The sequence below is a fragment of the Aulonocara stuartgranti genome, assembly GCF_965226115.1.
Source record: "Aulonocara stuartgranti genome assembly, chromosome: 6".
In the NCBI taxonomy this organism is placed as follows: Eukaryota; Metazoa; Chordata; class Actinopteri; order Cichliformes; family Cichlidae; genus Aulonocara; species Aulonocara stuartgranti.
In genome coordinates, this window is record NC_138944.1 from 41,687,028 (window position 1) to 41,701,293 (window position 14,266).

A 14,266-nucleotide genomic window follows, 5' to 3' on the forward strand; every position below is an offset into this window, starting at 1 on the left:
GCTTCATTTTTATGTCTCTCACTCATGTCCAAGGTAGGCTTGGTTAGCATCGGGGGGGGGGGGGGGGGGGCTTGTCTTGCCTAGAGCCGCTTACTGGATACAGACGCCCCGCCCTGGTCGGGAGTCGGACCAACTCTAATCACTGGACACATCTTTTGATTTAATGTTTTTTCTTTATTAAAAATTGATGTATAAGTCTAATTATGTCTCATATTTTAGCTTCCACTCTTTGCTTTGTTGACAGCGCTGCAAACCCTCGGCCTTCTCTCAACGAGCTTCATGATGTAGTCTCTTGAAATAGTTTCACTTCACAGGTGAGCCTGTCAGGGTTCATTGGGGGAGTTTCTTGCCTTCTAAATGGAGTTGGGACCATCAGTTGTGTTGTGCAGCAGTCAGGTTGGTGCACAGCTGACAGCCATATTTGACAACTGTTAGAAAATTGCTAAAATCAAGCGCTTTACACTACATTCAGTCACCCACCCATCCACACACACATTCACACACTTGTGATGGCAGCTACATTATTATGTTCAAATAGCTGCTAATGTCACGATCCTGGGTCTTATGACCCAGTGTTTTGAGTTTTAGTTCATTTTGATGTTTTAGTTTATGTAAGCCCTTCAGGTTCCTAAGTTCATTTGTTATCATGCTTAAGTGTTTCTAGTTCTTATTATTTCCCCCTCGTGTTTCCAACTATGGTAAATCTCCCCTGCTTTTCATGTGTTTCATGTCTGTGTCTTACATTGTGAAGTTTGGGTTGTCATGTCTACGTCTCATTATGTTTCCTGTTTTACTTTCACAGTCTGTTCTATGTTAATGTTTCTAGTTTTGCTTCCCTTGCCTCATCCTGCTTAATTACTCTCAGCTGTGCTCTCCTCCTGTGGCTCATTCCCCCTCGTTATCCCTCAGTGTATTTAAGCCCCATGTTTCTCTTTGTCAGTGTTGCGTCCTTCTGTCACAGTTCGGCTGTGTGGCAGGCAGGAGAAGGACCCAAACGCAAACTCACAGAGTCAAAAGTTAAACTCAAAAAACACAGCTTTATTGCTGGCGTGAAGTGGGACACGAAAAACAATACAAAATAACCTAAACTGGGAAAAACTAAAGCACAAGGAGCCACAGGGAAAAATCACACAGCTATGATGGAGGATGCAACACTGACAAAGAGAAACATGGGGCTTAAATACACTGAGGGATAACGAGGGGGAATGAGCCACAGGAGGAGAGCACAGCTGAGAGTAATTAAGCAGGACGAGGCAAGGGAAGCAAAACTAGAAACATTAACATAGAACAGACTGTGAAAGTAAAACAGGAAACACACTGACGGAACTCAAGACATGTGAACTTAACAGACTGGGGGAGACAGAACATAGGGATCTGAAACATGGAACAGAAAGGCACAGTAGATCAACATGAACATAACAACGCCACAGGGGAAGAGTAAAACTGAACACGATGAACACAGAAACACCAGACCTCTTCACAATAAAACAGGAAACATAATGAGACGTAGACATGACAACCCAAACTTCACAATGTAAGACACAGACATGAAACACATGAAAAGCAGGGGAGATTTACCATAGTTGGAAACACGAGGGGGAAATAATAAGAACTAGAAACACTTAAGCATGATAACAAATGAACTTAGGAACCTGAAGGGCTTACATAAACTAAAACATCAAAATGAACTAAAACTCAAAACACTGGGTCATAAGACCCAGGATCGTGACAGCTAAGAAACCACTACTGAGGAAAAGCAACACGCAGAAGAGATTTATTTGGGCCCAGAAACACAAGGAGTGGACATTACACCAGTGGAAATCTGTGCTTTGGTCTGGTGAGTCCACATTTCAGATCTTTGGTTCCACCTGCCGGGTCTTTGGGCAGAATAAATGAACTGATGGTTCTCACTGTGAAGCATGGAGGAGGAGGTGCGATGGTGTGGGGGGGCTTTGCTGATGACACTGTTGGTGATTTATGTGGCCTGGCCTCCACAGTCACCTGACCTTAACCCAACTGAGATGGTTTGGGATGAGCTGGACCGCAGAGTGAAGGCAAACAAGCCAACAGGTGCTCAGCATCTCTGGGAACTCCTTCACGACTGTTGGAAACCATTTCAAGTGACGACCTCATGAAGCTCATGGAGAGGATGCCAGGAGTGAGCAAAGCAGGAATCAAAGCAAAGGCTGGATAACTGGAAGAATCTAAAATATAAAACATGTTTCTTTTGTTTACTACATGATCATGTATGTGTTCAGTCATAGTTTTGATGCTTTCAGTGGGAATCTGCAATCACATAGAAAATAAAGAAAAACTTTAGATGAGAGGCTGTGACTGATAGTGTATCTGAATATACTGAAAGTTGATGTTACAGAGGCTCTGGCACCAGTCTTGTATTTCAAATGTGCAATATCATAGCAGGTGATGGTGCTAAGGAAGTAGCACTAAAAAGCTTTCTATACATACTCAGCTGTAGTGGCTAATAGTTCATATGCACACTTGGTGTGTGTACGTGTGTGTGTGTGTGTGTGTGTGTGTGTGTGTGTGTGTGTGTGTGTGCGTGAGTGTGTGTGTGTGCGTGTGTGTGCGTGTGTGTGTGTGTGTGTGTGTGTGTGTGTGCGTGTGTGTGCGTGTGTGTGTGTGTGTGTGTGTGCGTGTGTGTGCGTGTGTGTGTGTGTGTGCGTGAGTGTGTGTGTGTGTGCGTGTGTGTGTGTGTGTGTGCGTGTGTGTGTGTGTGTGTGCGTGAGTGTGTGTGTGTGTGTGTGTGTGTGTGTGTGTGTGTGCGTGCGTGTGAGTGTGTGTGTGTGTGTGTGCGTGTGTGTGCGTGCGTGTGTGTGTGTGTGTGTGTGTGTGTGTGTGTGTGTGTAAAAATGAAGGCTCTCAGTGAACCAACATCAGGAGTCACTGCATGTTGCAAAAGCAAACACACGTGAGGGTCACTGGTGTGCTGGGTGCTCGTGTTGCAGGCCCGTGTATAGACCTGGGTTCTTTGTTCAGAATTGCACAGGCCTTCCTGTTTGGTTTGAAAATGTACAACGGGAAGGATTAAATATGTGGACTTACCTGAAACTCTTTGTCTAACAGTGTCCGTAGGTTTTGAATACGAGTCCTGCCTGGATCTCATCCTGTGGGAGAAGAGGACGGCTATTCTGCAGGGCTATGAGTTGGATGCTTCCAACGTGGGAGGATGGACACTGGATAAGCATCACATCCTGGACGTACAGAATGGTAGGTTGTACATTATATTCAGTGTTACTGAACTAGACACAGCAATATGTGACAACACTGCAAAAGAAAACAGTCCTACTAATATTAATGTTGTTCATGCAGGCTTTAGTCAAGCGAGTAGGGAAATCATTTGTTGGAATTTGGAGTCGCTAACTTTGCCTTTCTTACTCGCTCCTCACCAATCAGATCTGATCATTTGTAATGAAGGCAGCGGTTGCGCTGGCTGTCGGCTGTCTATGCTTTTGAGCAGACAGCAGCATTAGCCAGCCACATTTTTGTAGCTTTGTGCTGAATTTGTCTTGTTAAGATGCAACGATCCCGTAAAGCACATGTTTATAAAATACATTTTAAAGGCTTTTCATCCTTCTACCCTTCACCCCTCTCCAGCAGCTCCCTCGCTGAACTCTGTCTGTCACCCTATCCATCACATTGCTAGTCACCTTCTCTCCTTGCGGTCCTCCTGGGCTTTCAACACCTCCTCCCCCCATTCAGTGTATATGTGTGTGTATGAAAAAGAGTGTGTCTATTAGCAAGTGTGATTTGTGATATCTGGCAACATGTGTTCTGCTCTCCGTGGGTGTGACTCTGAATCTGGAGGGACAGAACTGCAGTGCAGTCTCTTTGAGACCAAACACACTGCAGGAATAATTATTTGTCTGGGAATCCAACACTGCTCCAGTGTTTTATTCATAGTTCAGCTGTAGATGTGCTCTCGTGGAATGGGCATAATTTATATTATATTTGCACGAAGCACACTTGTTTAGTGAATACTGACGAAGCCCTGCCAATGAGGAATGCTCCCATGATTCATATGATGACTCTTAGACTGAGTAAACATAAGAAACCGAGTTATAAATGGATCACAGACTATATGACAGCAGACATGAGCATGTGACAGTCATCTGAACCAAAGCCTCATATTCAACTGAACATTAGTACAATGACCTGACAGGGCCTCATACCTGCATTAAGGTTATGACTCTATTCTGGTGCCAGTGTGTGTCACAGCGGCGCAAACCGATTGCAAAAGTGGACTCAAACGCCTAGAACCACAACAGAGACGGCGAGCACGTTTTACAGTGTGTATATAAGACAACAGAGTGTAATTCGTAGAGGAGGGCGTGGGTGGCGTAGCGACGTGGCCGTGGGTCAGTAAGGGAAAACTGGGACTTAACAGGTGCAACTGGAATGAAGTGGGTACGTCTGAGAAGAGAAGAGAACGGGGTTAGGAAGGTGGCGAGGCGAAGGACACTTGGGGAAGTGGAGTACGACTGATGGGACTTACTTGTAGCCAGGGTGAGTTCGGCTTTGAGGGACAGGCGGTGAGAATCCAGGTGAGTAATGGCAGAGACTGAGTTCCACTGTGGGGTGGTGATAGGAGGGCAGGCAGGTGAGGTTCGCTGTATTTTCCAGAATGGAGAGGTAGTCCGAGAAGAGCTGAAGCTGAAGGTAAGCGGCAAGGAAGGTCCAGGTGAACTGTGGCATAGGAAAACAGAAAAAACAAGAAACAAGAGCCTGAAAACTTGGAGCTGATACCAACCTGAGGTCGTTGACAAACTGGCGGTGAAGGACATTCTGAGTAGAGCTTAAATCCTCAACCCAAATACCCAGAATCAGCTTCTGCAGGGGAGCTAATGGCTCCGCCCAGGGATGGAGACCAAGGAGCTCAGGTGCCTGAACGAGTTTTCCAGACGTACCTCCGGATCATGACGGTCTGATCATTTAGTTAAAAACACAGCAATATGACTTCACCTGAGTTCTTGTCTTTGTGCTATTTGCAGTTAAATGATTTTCAAATCAGTGAATTCTGTTAATATTTGCAGTTTTCAGTCTACATCAAACATTAAGTGGTTACATCAACTAACATTAATGCACCGTTTTCCTTGTAAACAGTGTAAGTGCATATGGTAAACAGTGGAAGACTGTATTTGTCAAAGAAAGGTGATATTATGAAAGGTGAATTCAAATGTCATCCCCTGTGTGTGTGATCGTATATAACAGAGTGATAATGATCCTGGTGTATATAAAGAAACCAGAAACAACCTCAAGCTGAGAACATGAATAAAGCATGATGTACAAGAGTTGTGTGTCTTAAGTTGATCCATCCAGATTTGTCTTATTTTGGATTAATCTTTTTGTAAGAGATTAGTCATCCCTTAGCCGTAAATGACTGATGGGGTGTTGTCATCGACCTGCCGGGCGGGCAGGTGGTCGCGGGGGCGATATAGACATCCAAGTCGAGAAAGATGCAACGGAAAGCTCGATTGATACCATCTACTAAACATATCAGACGAGTTCAAATTTCAGTGACTTCAACTTTTAGATCAAGGTTGAAGGTCAAGTTTTTCAAAGATCTTCAGAATGTGGTAACTCAAAAAAGAAGTCATCTATGATTGGGAACCTGATGACACAGGGGTGTCTAGTCGGATACACACACATACATACCTGACAAACTGCCTCAGAGTAGGTGAGAAGGAGGGAGTCCACCGAAGAAGTTCAGCATTTATTAAACAGACCAAGACAGAAGCATCACCGAAGAGTTGATGGAAGGTGGAGCAGAAGAGAGAAACTGAGAAGTGGAGCCATCTTTTATAGTGTGGAGGACAGAGGTGAAGTGCATTAGCCACCTAGCCTGGAGTAACAGCTGGAGTAACAGCTGGCCGGGATTTCTTGACTTTTGAAGGGTCGACACACGCCACCTTCTTAAAATGGCAATGGAAATTAACCTGCAATATTAAAATCTCCATTTATTAGATAAGCCGTTCCTCTGCAGATGATCTGTTAGCTGTTTGACAACTACTCTTTCAAGGATGTTTGATATAAAGGAAGGTTGGAGATTATAATTAGCTAAGACTGCTGGGTCTAGAGATGCTGAGTGAGTGGTGTCTTGTAGTTGTTGTCCTAAAGGAATGGTTCAAATATTTTTAGTAATAAAGTAGTATAAACGTAACTGTAATAGTAATTCAAGGGCAGAAAAGTTAAGCTGTGCATTGCAGACAAGCAGCACAATTGGTATGTTTTGATACCACTTACATCCAAAACTGAGAATTTTTTATTCTCTAAAGAAGTCATGTTTTCCTTAAAGAAGCGTCAAAGTGCACAGGAATTAGTTTGTGGGTAGTTTTTCCTATTAGAAAGACGTGATTCCAGTTTTTGGATCCCATTCTTATCATTCGAGGTTTAGATGGGTTTTCATAAAGAAAAGCTGTTTTTGTGTTTGTTTTTCTGTAGTGTTTGTAGTTGTTGCTGCTACGAGTGACTCAGCGTGTCATGGTACGGGGTCTAGTGATTTGTGATTATGAATATTGATCGATTTAGTTTGTTTGTGGTTATTTGTTAATGATTCTAGTGTTTAGATGTTATTGTGCCTCTCTTGTGTTACCTGTTGTCATCCTCGTCTCTCCATTCACGTATTTCCTGTTTTATTTTGACAGTCTGTGTCCTGTGTCAGTGTGTTCTGTTTGTCTTCCTCCCAGTCTCGGCGAGTCTAATTACTCACAGCTGTGTTCCCTGCCTGTTTGCCTCGTTACCCTCTGTGTGTGTTCATATAGTGTGTGTTTCCTTCTGTTCCTCGCCGGTTCGCCTGTTTCATCGCCTACGTTTCTTCTGTGTTCTTTTGTTTAGCTTCTCAAAGTTTTTGTTAGCGTTTTCACTTCCTCCCTTCGTTTGTTGCTTTGAAGTATTTTGTACAGCCATCAAATAAAGACTCTCTTTCAGTTTAAACCACCGTCTGTTCCTCTGTTTGTCTGCGTGTGGGTCTGCACTGTGACACAACCAGTTATTAGGTTTAGGGGGCAATTACTTCCCCACATAGGGCCAGGTAGGCTTAGTTTGTTTTTGCATTAATAAACTAAATTTAAAAACTGCATTTTGTATTTTCTCTGGTTCTCTTTGTCTTCTATTAAAATTTGACAAATGTGACAGATTTGCCAAAAAGTAAGAAACCAGACACTGTTTGTAGAGCAGTATGATATGGCGCAGCACTACTAACTGTATCTACGCTCCACGTCCATCAAATGAAGCCTGTCTTTTTTTAAAATCTCTGTTTGCTTTGCATCCAAGCATAAAATAAGAAAGAAAGATAAGATGAACTGGGTTCCAAGAAAGTGGCAGTTTTAATAATTCAGTTCACCACAGGAGGCGACTTTGATGTCTTACTTTGAAGAACAAGTGCATCTCTCCTCTGTTGATCTTTTCATCTTCCCTCATCAACCTCGTCAAAAGCCAGCCGACCTACCCCTCATCGTTCTTACTCTGCTTCTCTCCTCTGTCATCCTTCATTGTTTCTACCAACCTAAAATATTACACCTCAGTTTAAACAATGTTCTCCCTTAAAACTGTGTGCCTCAGGCGCTGGCTACCAAAGTTCAGACACGACTGGGTCGATTTATAGAAGTTTTAGTTTAACTTTATTTGGACAGTACTGTAAAAATAGTACATGAACTTAACAGGTGACTGAAGGTCTAATTTTATATGAGTCTGATAGATGAACCAGCTGATTGCAGCCTCCCTGTATTTACACACAGACACTTTCCTTCAATGCTTTATCCATCTCGTTTCCAGGGATACTGTACAAAGGCAGCGGTGAGAATGTCTTCATTTCCCAGCAGCCACCTGTCATCAACAGCATCATGGGTAAGTATAGAATAAAAGCTTCCCAGTGTGTTTGAGCTTGCACACACATAATCAGTGCTGGTCCCTGCATGCTGACTGCACATTTCCTTTAAAGCCTGTACTTTAATTGTTGTCTGTTACATACATTTGTGGTCAGAGGTTTATGTAACTCGTCATGGTTTCATGGTCATTTCTTTTGAATTAAGTCTTTGAAAGGATTTTGTTTGTCTTGATTGTACAGCACTTCTCCACAGAGCGTCAAAGCTGGAACATATACGTACACAATCACTGATACTTGATCAAACCTCCCTCAGCACGTTGCACTTTGACCTGACAGCGTTAGTTCTCAGCAGCTAGCTGATGTTACACCTGGATGTTTGACCACTCTTGACATAACTGGTTGATCTAAATGAGTTGATTTTCTGTCACAGAGCTGTCGTTTTAAGATGTCAGTAGTACTGAGGTCACAGCTTTGGATACATGAACTGCTTTATTACAAAACCTGTTTTCACGTTTGTATTTTCAGACTTCTCGTTGTTGATTTGCAGTCAAGTTGAAGGATTTAGTACTTGTCCAATATTTGGTCCACTTTTGTGTAATACACCCACACCACTGGCAGCAAAACAGTCCTAGAGGATGATGCTGCCTCAGTTGTATGTGTAGTTGTTTAGAAATGACTTCAGTAGAGCTTCACAATGCTGCCAGTGTGTGATTCTCATCCTTAACTTGGTGAAACAAATCTTTTTATGCTGACAAGTACCGGATGTCACTAATGAGAAGTTAATAGGCAACGGCCTTTTCAATAGAATTCATGGTAGAACCTTCAGAAAAACATATTAACCCTTTAAAACCGATGGGAGCGGGCACGCTCCGTTTTGCGTAACTATTTTTAAATCCTGGTAGCTCTGCAACCACGTAAGCTAGCACAATAATTTGTTTTGCATATGAAACCGGAGGAGTTGTACTTACATCTGATGCCATCAGCTTGTCCTCGGTCACGGTTTCCTTCCACATAAAGCTTTGCAAAAACTGCATAAAAAGCGCTTGCAGGAACAAAAACATAATATTCCAGAAACACGCTTTGCCGATCCTATCAGCTGTTTGTAACACTTCCTACGTCCATCAGTGTGAACTATCGCATGTCCACCATGACCTGCTGAAACTGGAAGTGATGTCATTTTCGCAGAAATGTAGTTTTTTACCATCAGGACCTCATGAGCCTATACTGGTGTTTTTAAAAGTTATTTTTGACTTTATGACTTTCTGTGTCTTTTCTGGGATGCTTAGGACTCATATTGCACTGCTGGAAATAGTTTATTTTGATGCAGATGCTGCTTTTTTGCAAATTTGCACTATAATATTTATTTTCGTTTTTCCTGCAGTATATAAAAATTGGTGTATTTCAAAAATAAAACTATGAAGACACTCAAAATAAATTTCCTGTGGTGGGAAACTATTTTGTGCAACTTTTTTGTATTTACAGTTTTCAGGGATAAGCCTCTTAAATTTCTCTAACTACAAATATATGTTAAAAATATATTTCCAGTTAGTTTATTGCACTTTTTTGCAATTTATGTAATTACTATGCACTTAATGAATACATATTATTAAAATCTGGGCTATAATGGTTGTATTGATGTATAGCAACTTGAAATGCTCCCAAAAATGGCTCCACAGCATGTAAAAATATAATATAAGCTCCAGCGGACTTGGTTCTATGGTAGGTCTTAAAGGGTTAATAGATTTGTGTATTTATCTGAGTCAACTTATATATTTTTCACTCCATGTAGATTAAAGAAAATCCCAAATAAAGGTAAACTGGTCATTAGAGGTTTAATTATGAAGGTTTAGGATAATCAGTTCAATGAAGCACATGTTGCAGTAAAGACATAGTTGCCACCTTCGAGTCAACCTGAGTACAATAATAAGCTTTTGTAAACTAGTTGCTGTGATGCATGAGTTCAACGAGCCACATGGTGGCAGCATGGTGATGCGCTGGTTAGCATCTCCTCACAGCAAAAAGGGCTCCTGTTTCATATCCCATCTGTGGCCATCAGTATTCCTCCTCATACTTCCACCGGAATGAAAATCAATGACTTTCCAAAGACATGGATGTTAGGATTACCTGATGATTCTAACCTGGTCATGGATGCGGGGCAGGAGTGCTTTGTTTGACTGGAAGGTTAAAAATGGCTTGTAGTGTAAAAATGTTTTAAGTAGTCAGTAAGACTAGAAAAGTGTTGTTCTGTTCCCGATCACAGATAACTACACAGGAATCACACACATGTACTGCAGACTGCTTTTCATCGCTGTTTCTATTATAAAAAGCTGTTCTCTTGGAAATTAGTGAATCCACCCCAGCTGGATTTTAACCAGCTACTGGTTCACATGTGGAAAAGTGAATTTTAACTCCCTCTCCTAGGAAACGGTCGTCGCCGCAGCATCTCGTGCCCCAGCTGTAATGGGCAGGCAGAGGGCAACAAGCTGCTGGCGCCCTTGGCTCTGGCATGTGGAGCAGACGGCAGCATTTTCGTTGGCGACTTCAACTACATCAGAAGAATCTTTCCCTCTGGGAATGTTACCAGTGTCATGGAGCTAAGGTAAGGAGATCCACTGCTGCTGTTGGAAGTGAAGCCTAATCCAGAGAATACATTCCCTGGTTTCACAGAGATGAAGGCTGTGTCCAAATTCAGAGGCTGCATCCTTCAGAGGCCGCGTTTGTAGGCTGTCCAAATTCCAAAGCGGCTCCAAATGCAGCCCACAAGTGCGTCCTCATTTTCCCCAGATTTTAAGGATGCTATATCCTTCGTGGCCTACCCTATCCCAGGATTCATTGCAAATCAAAGGTTGAAGAAATCGTTTGGAGAAAATGGCGAAAAGTCGAAGCGAAGCGGTCCGGAAATAAACTTTTAAAAGTAAGTACTGGGTTTTTATCTCACTGAAATATGCAGCAGAACAAATGTTAGCATATTGAAAAGTCTTCAAATGTTAAATTCTACTAACCTTTGGCTAAGTTACGTGACGTCAGCCTCTTAACGCAGCTCAGGTCATACAAGCTCTGGCTGGTTAGTTTTTTTACTGCTTGGCGCTGCTCAGCGTACTTAACGGTTTTAGGATAAACCGAGCGGACGGTTCGCTCTTTAAGCCAAGTGTGTTTGCGGGGACCAAACATGTGGCCCGTGAACTGTGGTGAGGACACAGACTCGACCACGCTGTGGTTTACAGCTGGAGGAGCTCTCAGCCTGTAAGACACTAATAATGACACGGACAGTAGATGGAGAAGTCCTCCTCATGTTTTTCTCAGGCTTATATCAAACGACCTGAGCACGTCACCCTTGTTATAAAGATCAACACTCTGCAGGATCGTAAGTCCTGTTTCCATTTTCTCTTAGTTTAAAAAACTGTCCATGTGAATCTATTAGAAAACTGCATTTTCATCTGAACGTTGACAGATATTTGATAACGTTTTTGCTTTAGTTGTTAACTGCCATGGTTGATTTCCTTCTGCAAGTGTCCAGAGTCAGGAGAGACTGAGCAGGTGAGAGGAGACGGGACGAGGCTCTCCACCCCTGACACCAGGAGCAGTGTGTGAGGAAGAGGAGGAGAAAAAGGAGCCAGCAGCAGCTGAGAGATGCAGAGGAGAACAGGGCGAGAGCTGACAGCCGTTCTCTGTAGCTGAGGGACTGGTGGAAATATTTAAACAGTTTCTCGATATTTGCTTCCTGCATCTCCAACACATACAGGGAACCACTCACTGCTGTTTATCCTGCAGGATCTGACAGGGAAAGGAGGAACAGTAAAGGGACCCACGGACACCTTTGATAACAATTTGTTTTATCCAGAACATATTTAGTTAAAGTATTGTTTTTATCACAGTGCTGGTTTCACTGGGAAACGTATGCAGCTCATTTAAATAAAGAGTTCAAAGGGCTGTGAAAAGTTGTCCCTTCATAAAGTGTGTCAGTATTTTATAAGGATGTGATGTTTCTGTGTCATCTCTCCTGTTAGAGCCTCTTACACAAACCTGCCTGTTTAATGCTCTCATATCTTCAACATCTTAAATTGCACAGTTTTCTCATCAATAAAAGAATATTTACTGCATCAGCTTGTCTTCCATTTTTTCTGAAACACGCAAAGATCAAATCTTTTAGTTTATTTTATACCACCACTGAGCTTTGCTTTTCTTTTTTCAAAAAGCTGTATATACAGTAAAACATGATGTAATCCTTTTACATTTGCACCATCAAAATGAAATGAGGCTAGCCTCATGAACTACAGTAGCAAACTAGTTTGCTAGCTAAAGTTAGCATTGTTGGCTCAGTGCATGGTTGTAATGTTCTCCCAGATGCATCACACACACATGAAACAACAGTTTTCTCAGATAAAAGTCAAACATATGACATAAATATTTCCTGCATTTCTATCGAACATGCCGTCCACCACAGCTGTAGCTGCTTATGTGGCGGTTGCTAGGCAGACCGTCCAGTTTAACAGCCTTGCACTTCCGGTCTTCGTGGCCTTCGAAGGATGTAGCCCCTTAGTTTGGACACAGCCCAAGGTCTTACCCACAGAACTGAGAGTCCTTTTTCAAGAAAGCGTTGCCAAACCATTTCATCCAGCTTTGCCTGGTAACTGTAAATATTCATGAGCTGATGTAAAACAAAACAGGACCCAGTGATTTGTCAAAATGACCTGATTTAAGAGTACTTAATGTAGAAGTGTAATACTACATTTAATGCTAATAGCAATGCTAACATAATATAATGTAATGCTAATTTACACCACGGAGCCCTACATTCAAACAGGTTTAACACTGTCTGGACTAAAGAAACAGGTGTTTAAAGTTTAAGAACATGTTGAGTGCCACGATGTCACTGGGTTGGTTGGTTTCTGCTGATAGAATTACATTAGCTAACATTCATGTTAGCTAACTAATGAAGAACTAACAACATAGTGGAAAACGGCCATGTTTTAGACTAACATCTCTTTCATACTGATTTCCATAATTCATCCTAACTGTTGCTCATGCTGTAGTATTTTTCCCCTAGAGCAGGGGTCCCCAATCCCAGTCCACGAGGGCCGGTGTCCCTGCAGGTTTTAGATCTCACCCTGGGTCAACACACCTGAATCACATGATTAGTTCGTTACCAGGCCTCTGGAGAACTGAAGACATGTTGAGCAGGTCATTTATCCCTTTAAATCAGCTGTGATGGATCAAGGACACATCTAAAACCTGCAGGGACACCGGCCCTCGTGGACTGGGATTGGGGACCCCTGCCCTAGAGAGTTATTTGTAATATCAGCCGAGCACCAATCTGGTAACTAACTTGTGTCTCTCTGCTTTCTTGGGTTTTCTGGCTTTTTTTCAAAGAAACAAAGATTTCAGGCATAGGTAAGTGTGACTAATCCTTCTTCAACCTGTGACTTCTTTTCGTTCCACCATCGGTTTTTGCACCAGATTTTACTTTGTTTTTGGGTCTGCTGCTTGTTTTTGTTCTCATTTCAATCACTTACATTTCACTCACCAAATAAAGTATTCTGGGAACTGAATGATTGAATGATTACAACAATGATCGCTCTCATCAGAGAGAACAGAGAATGAAAATTTGGGAGAGAAGAAGTCCTGGCATCTACCACCAAAATGAGACGCACTCATCTTGTTTTTTTCATCCTGCTTGGTTGTTAAACTTCCTAATTTTAAAAAGTGTAAACATGAAATTGAGTCTATTCTTCCCCAATCTGCTGAACAGCACACAATCCTCACAATAGGGGCAGGCCCTAGGAGGGGTTGCAAGGAGAGCATCTGCGAGGGGGGCGGGTACAGACGGTGTGGATATCCGTCATATCTTTGTTTCTTTATCCCTTCACTTCTCAGGGACATCTCCACCTTCCTCTTTGAATTCATCCAAGGTGTAGCTACATGTGCACATACAGAAATACTTGATGCTGACTTCATATTTCCTTTAAGGGCATAGTAACATTAAGTTTCCTTTTCCCTTATCTGACACTAATTATTCATATAAGATCACATTTAGTTAATTACACTTTGGATTTCGAGTGGATGGATTGCCTGTTTTGGTCTTCCCAATGGCAAAAACAATAATGATACATTTGTATTGTTTATTTGCATAACGTGCAAATCACAGTAGTAGTTGCCTCAAAGGCGCGAGGCGTGTATGAGTGTGTAAGCCATGGTGGACACTTTGCTCACTCACTATCTGCCCCCTAGTGGTAAAGAGTCGCATTACAGTTTGGAACTTTAAACATTACACAATACTTAATCATGACATTTATAAATAAATTGTAATTACAATGCAATATTTTACATTGCTTTAAATTAAAAATATCTATATTTTTGTTGCATTGATTGGCTAAACAGAGGCACTGTGTTGCAACGTGATTAAAGACCAATTACCATCAGTCT

General features: G+C 42.1%; 1 protein-coding gene across 6 annotated transcripts in view; it reads left to right on the forward strand.

Moving 5' to 3' along the window:
* The window catches only part of tenm3 (teneurin transmembrane protein 3), a 220,732-nt gene that overhangs the window by 167,961 nt on the left and 38,505 nt on the right, over positions 1–14,266 (forward strand). For 5 of the 6 annotated variants that reach the window (XM_082536064.1, XM_082536068.1, XM_082536069.1 and 2 more), the window contains 4 exons: positions 3,085–3,228; positions 7,792–7,863; positions 10,265–10,442; positions 13,214–13,234. In XM_082536064.1, the coding sequence (XP_082392190.1) occupies positions 3,085–3,228; positions 7,792–7,863; positions 10,265–10,442; positions 13,214–13,234 (415 nt within the window). The remainder of the gene's footprint in view (positions 1–3,084; positions 3,229–7,791; positions 7,864–10,264; positions 10,443–13,213; positions 13,235–14,266) is intronic. The other variant, XM_082536065.1, reaches the window with a different exon arrangement.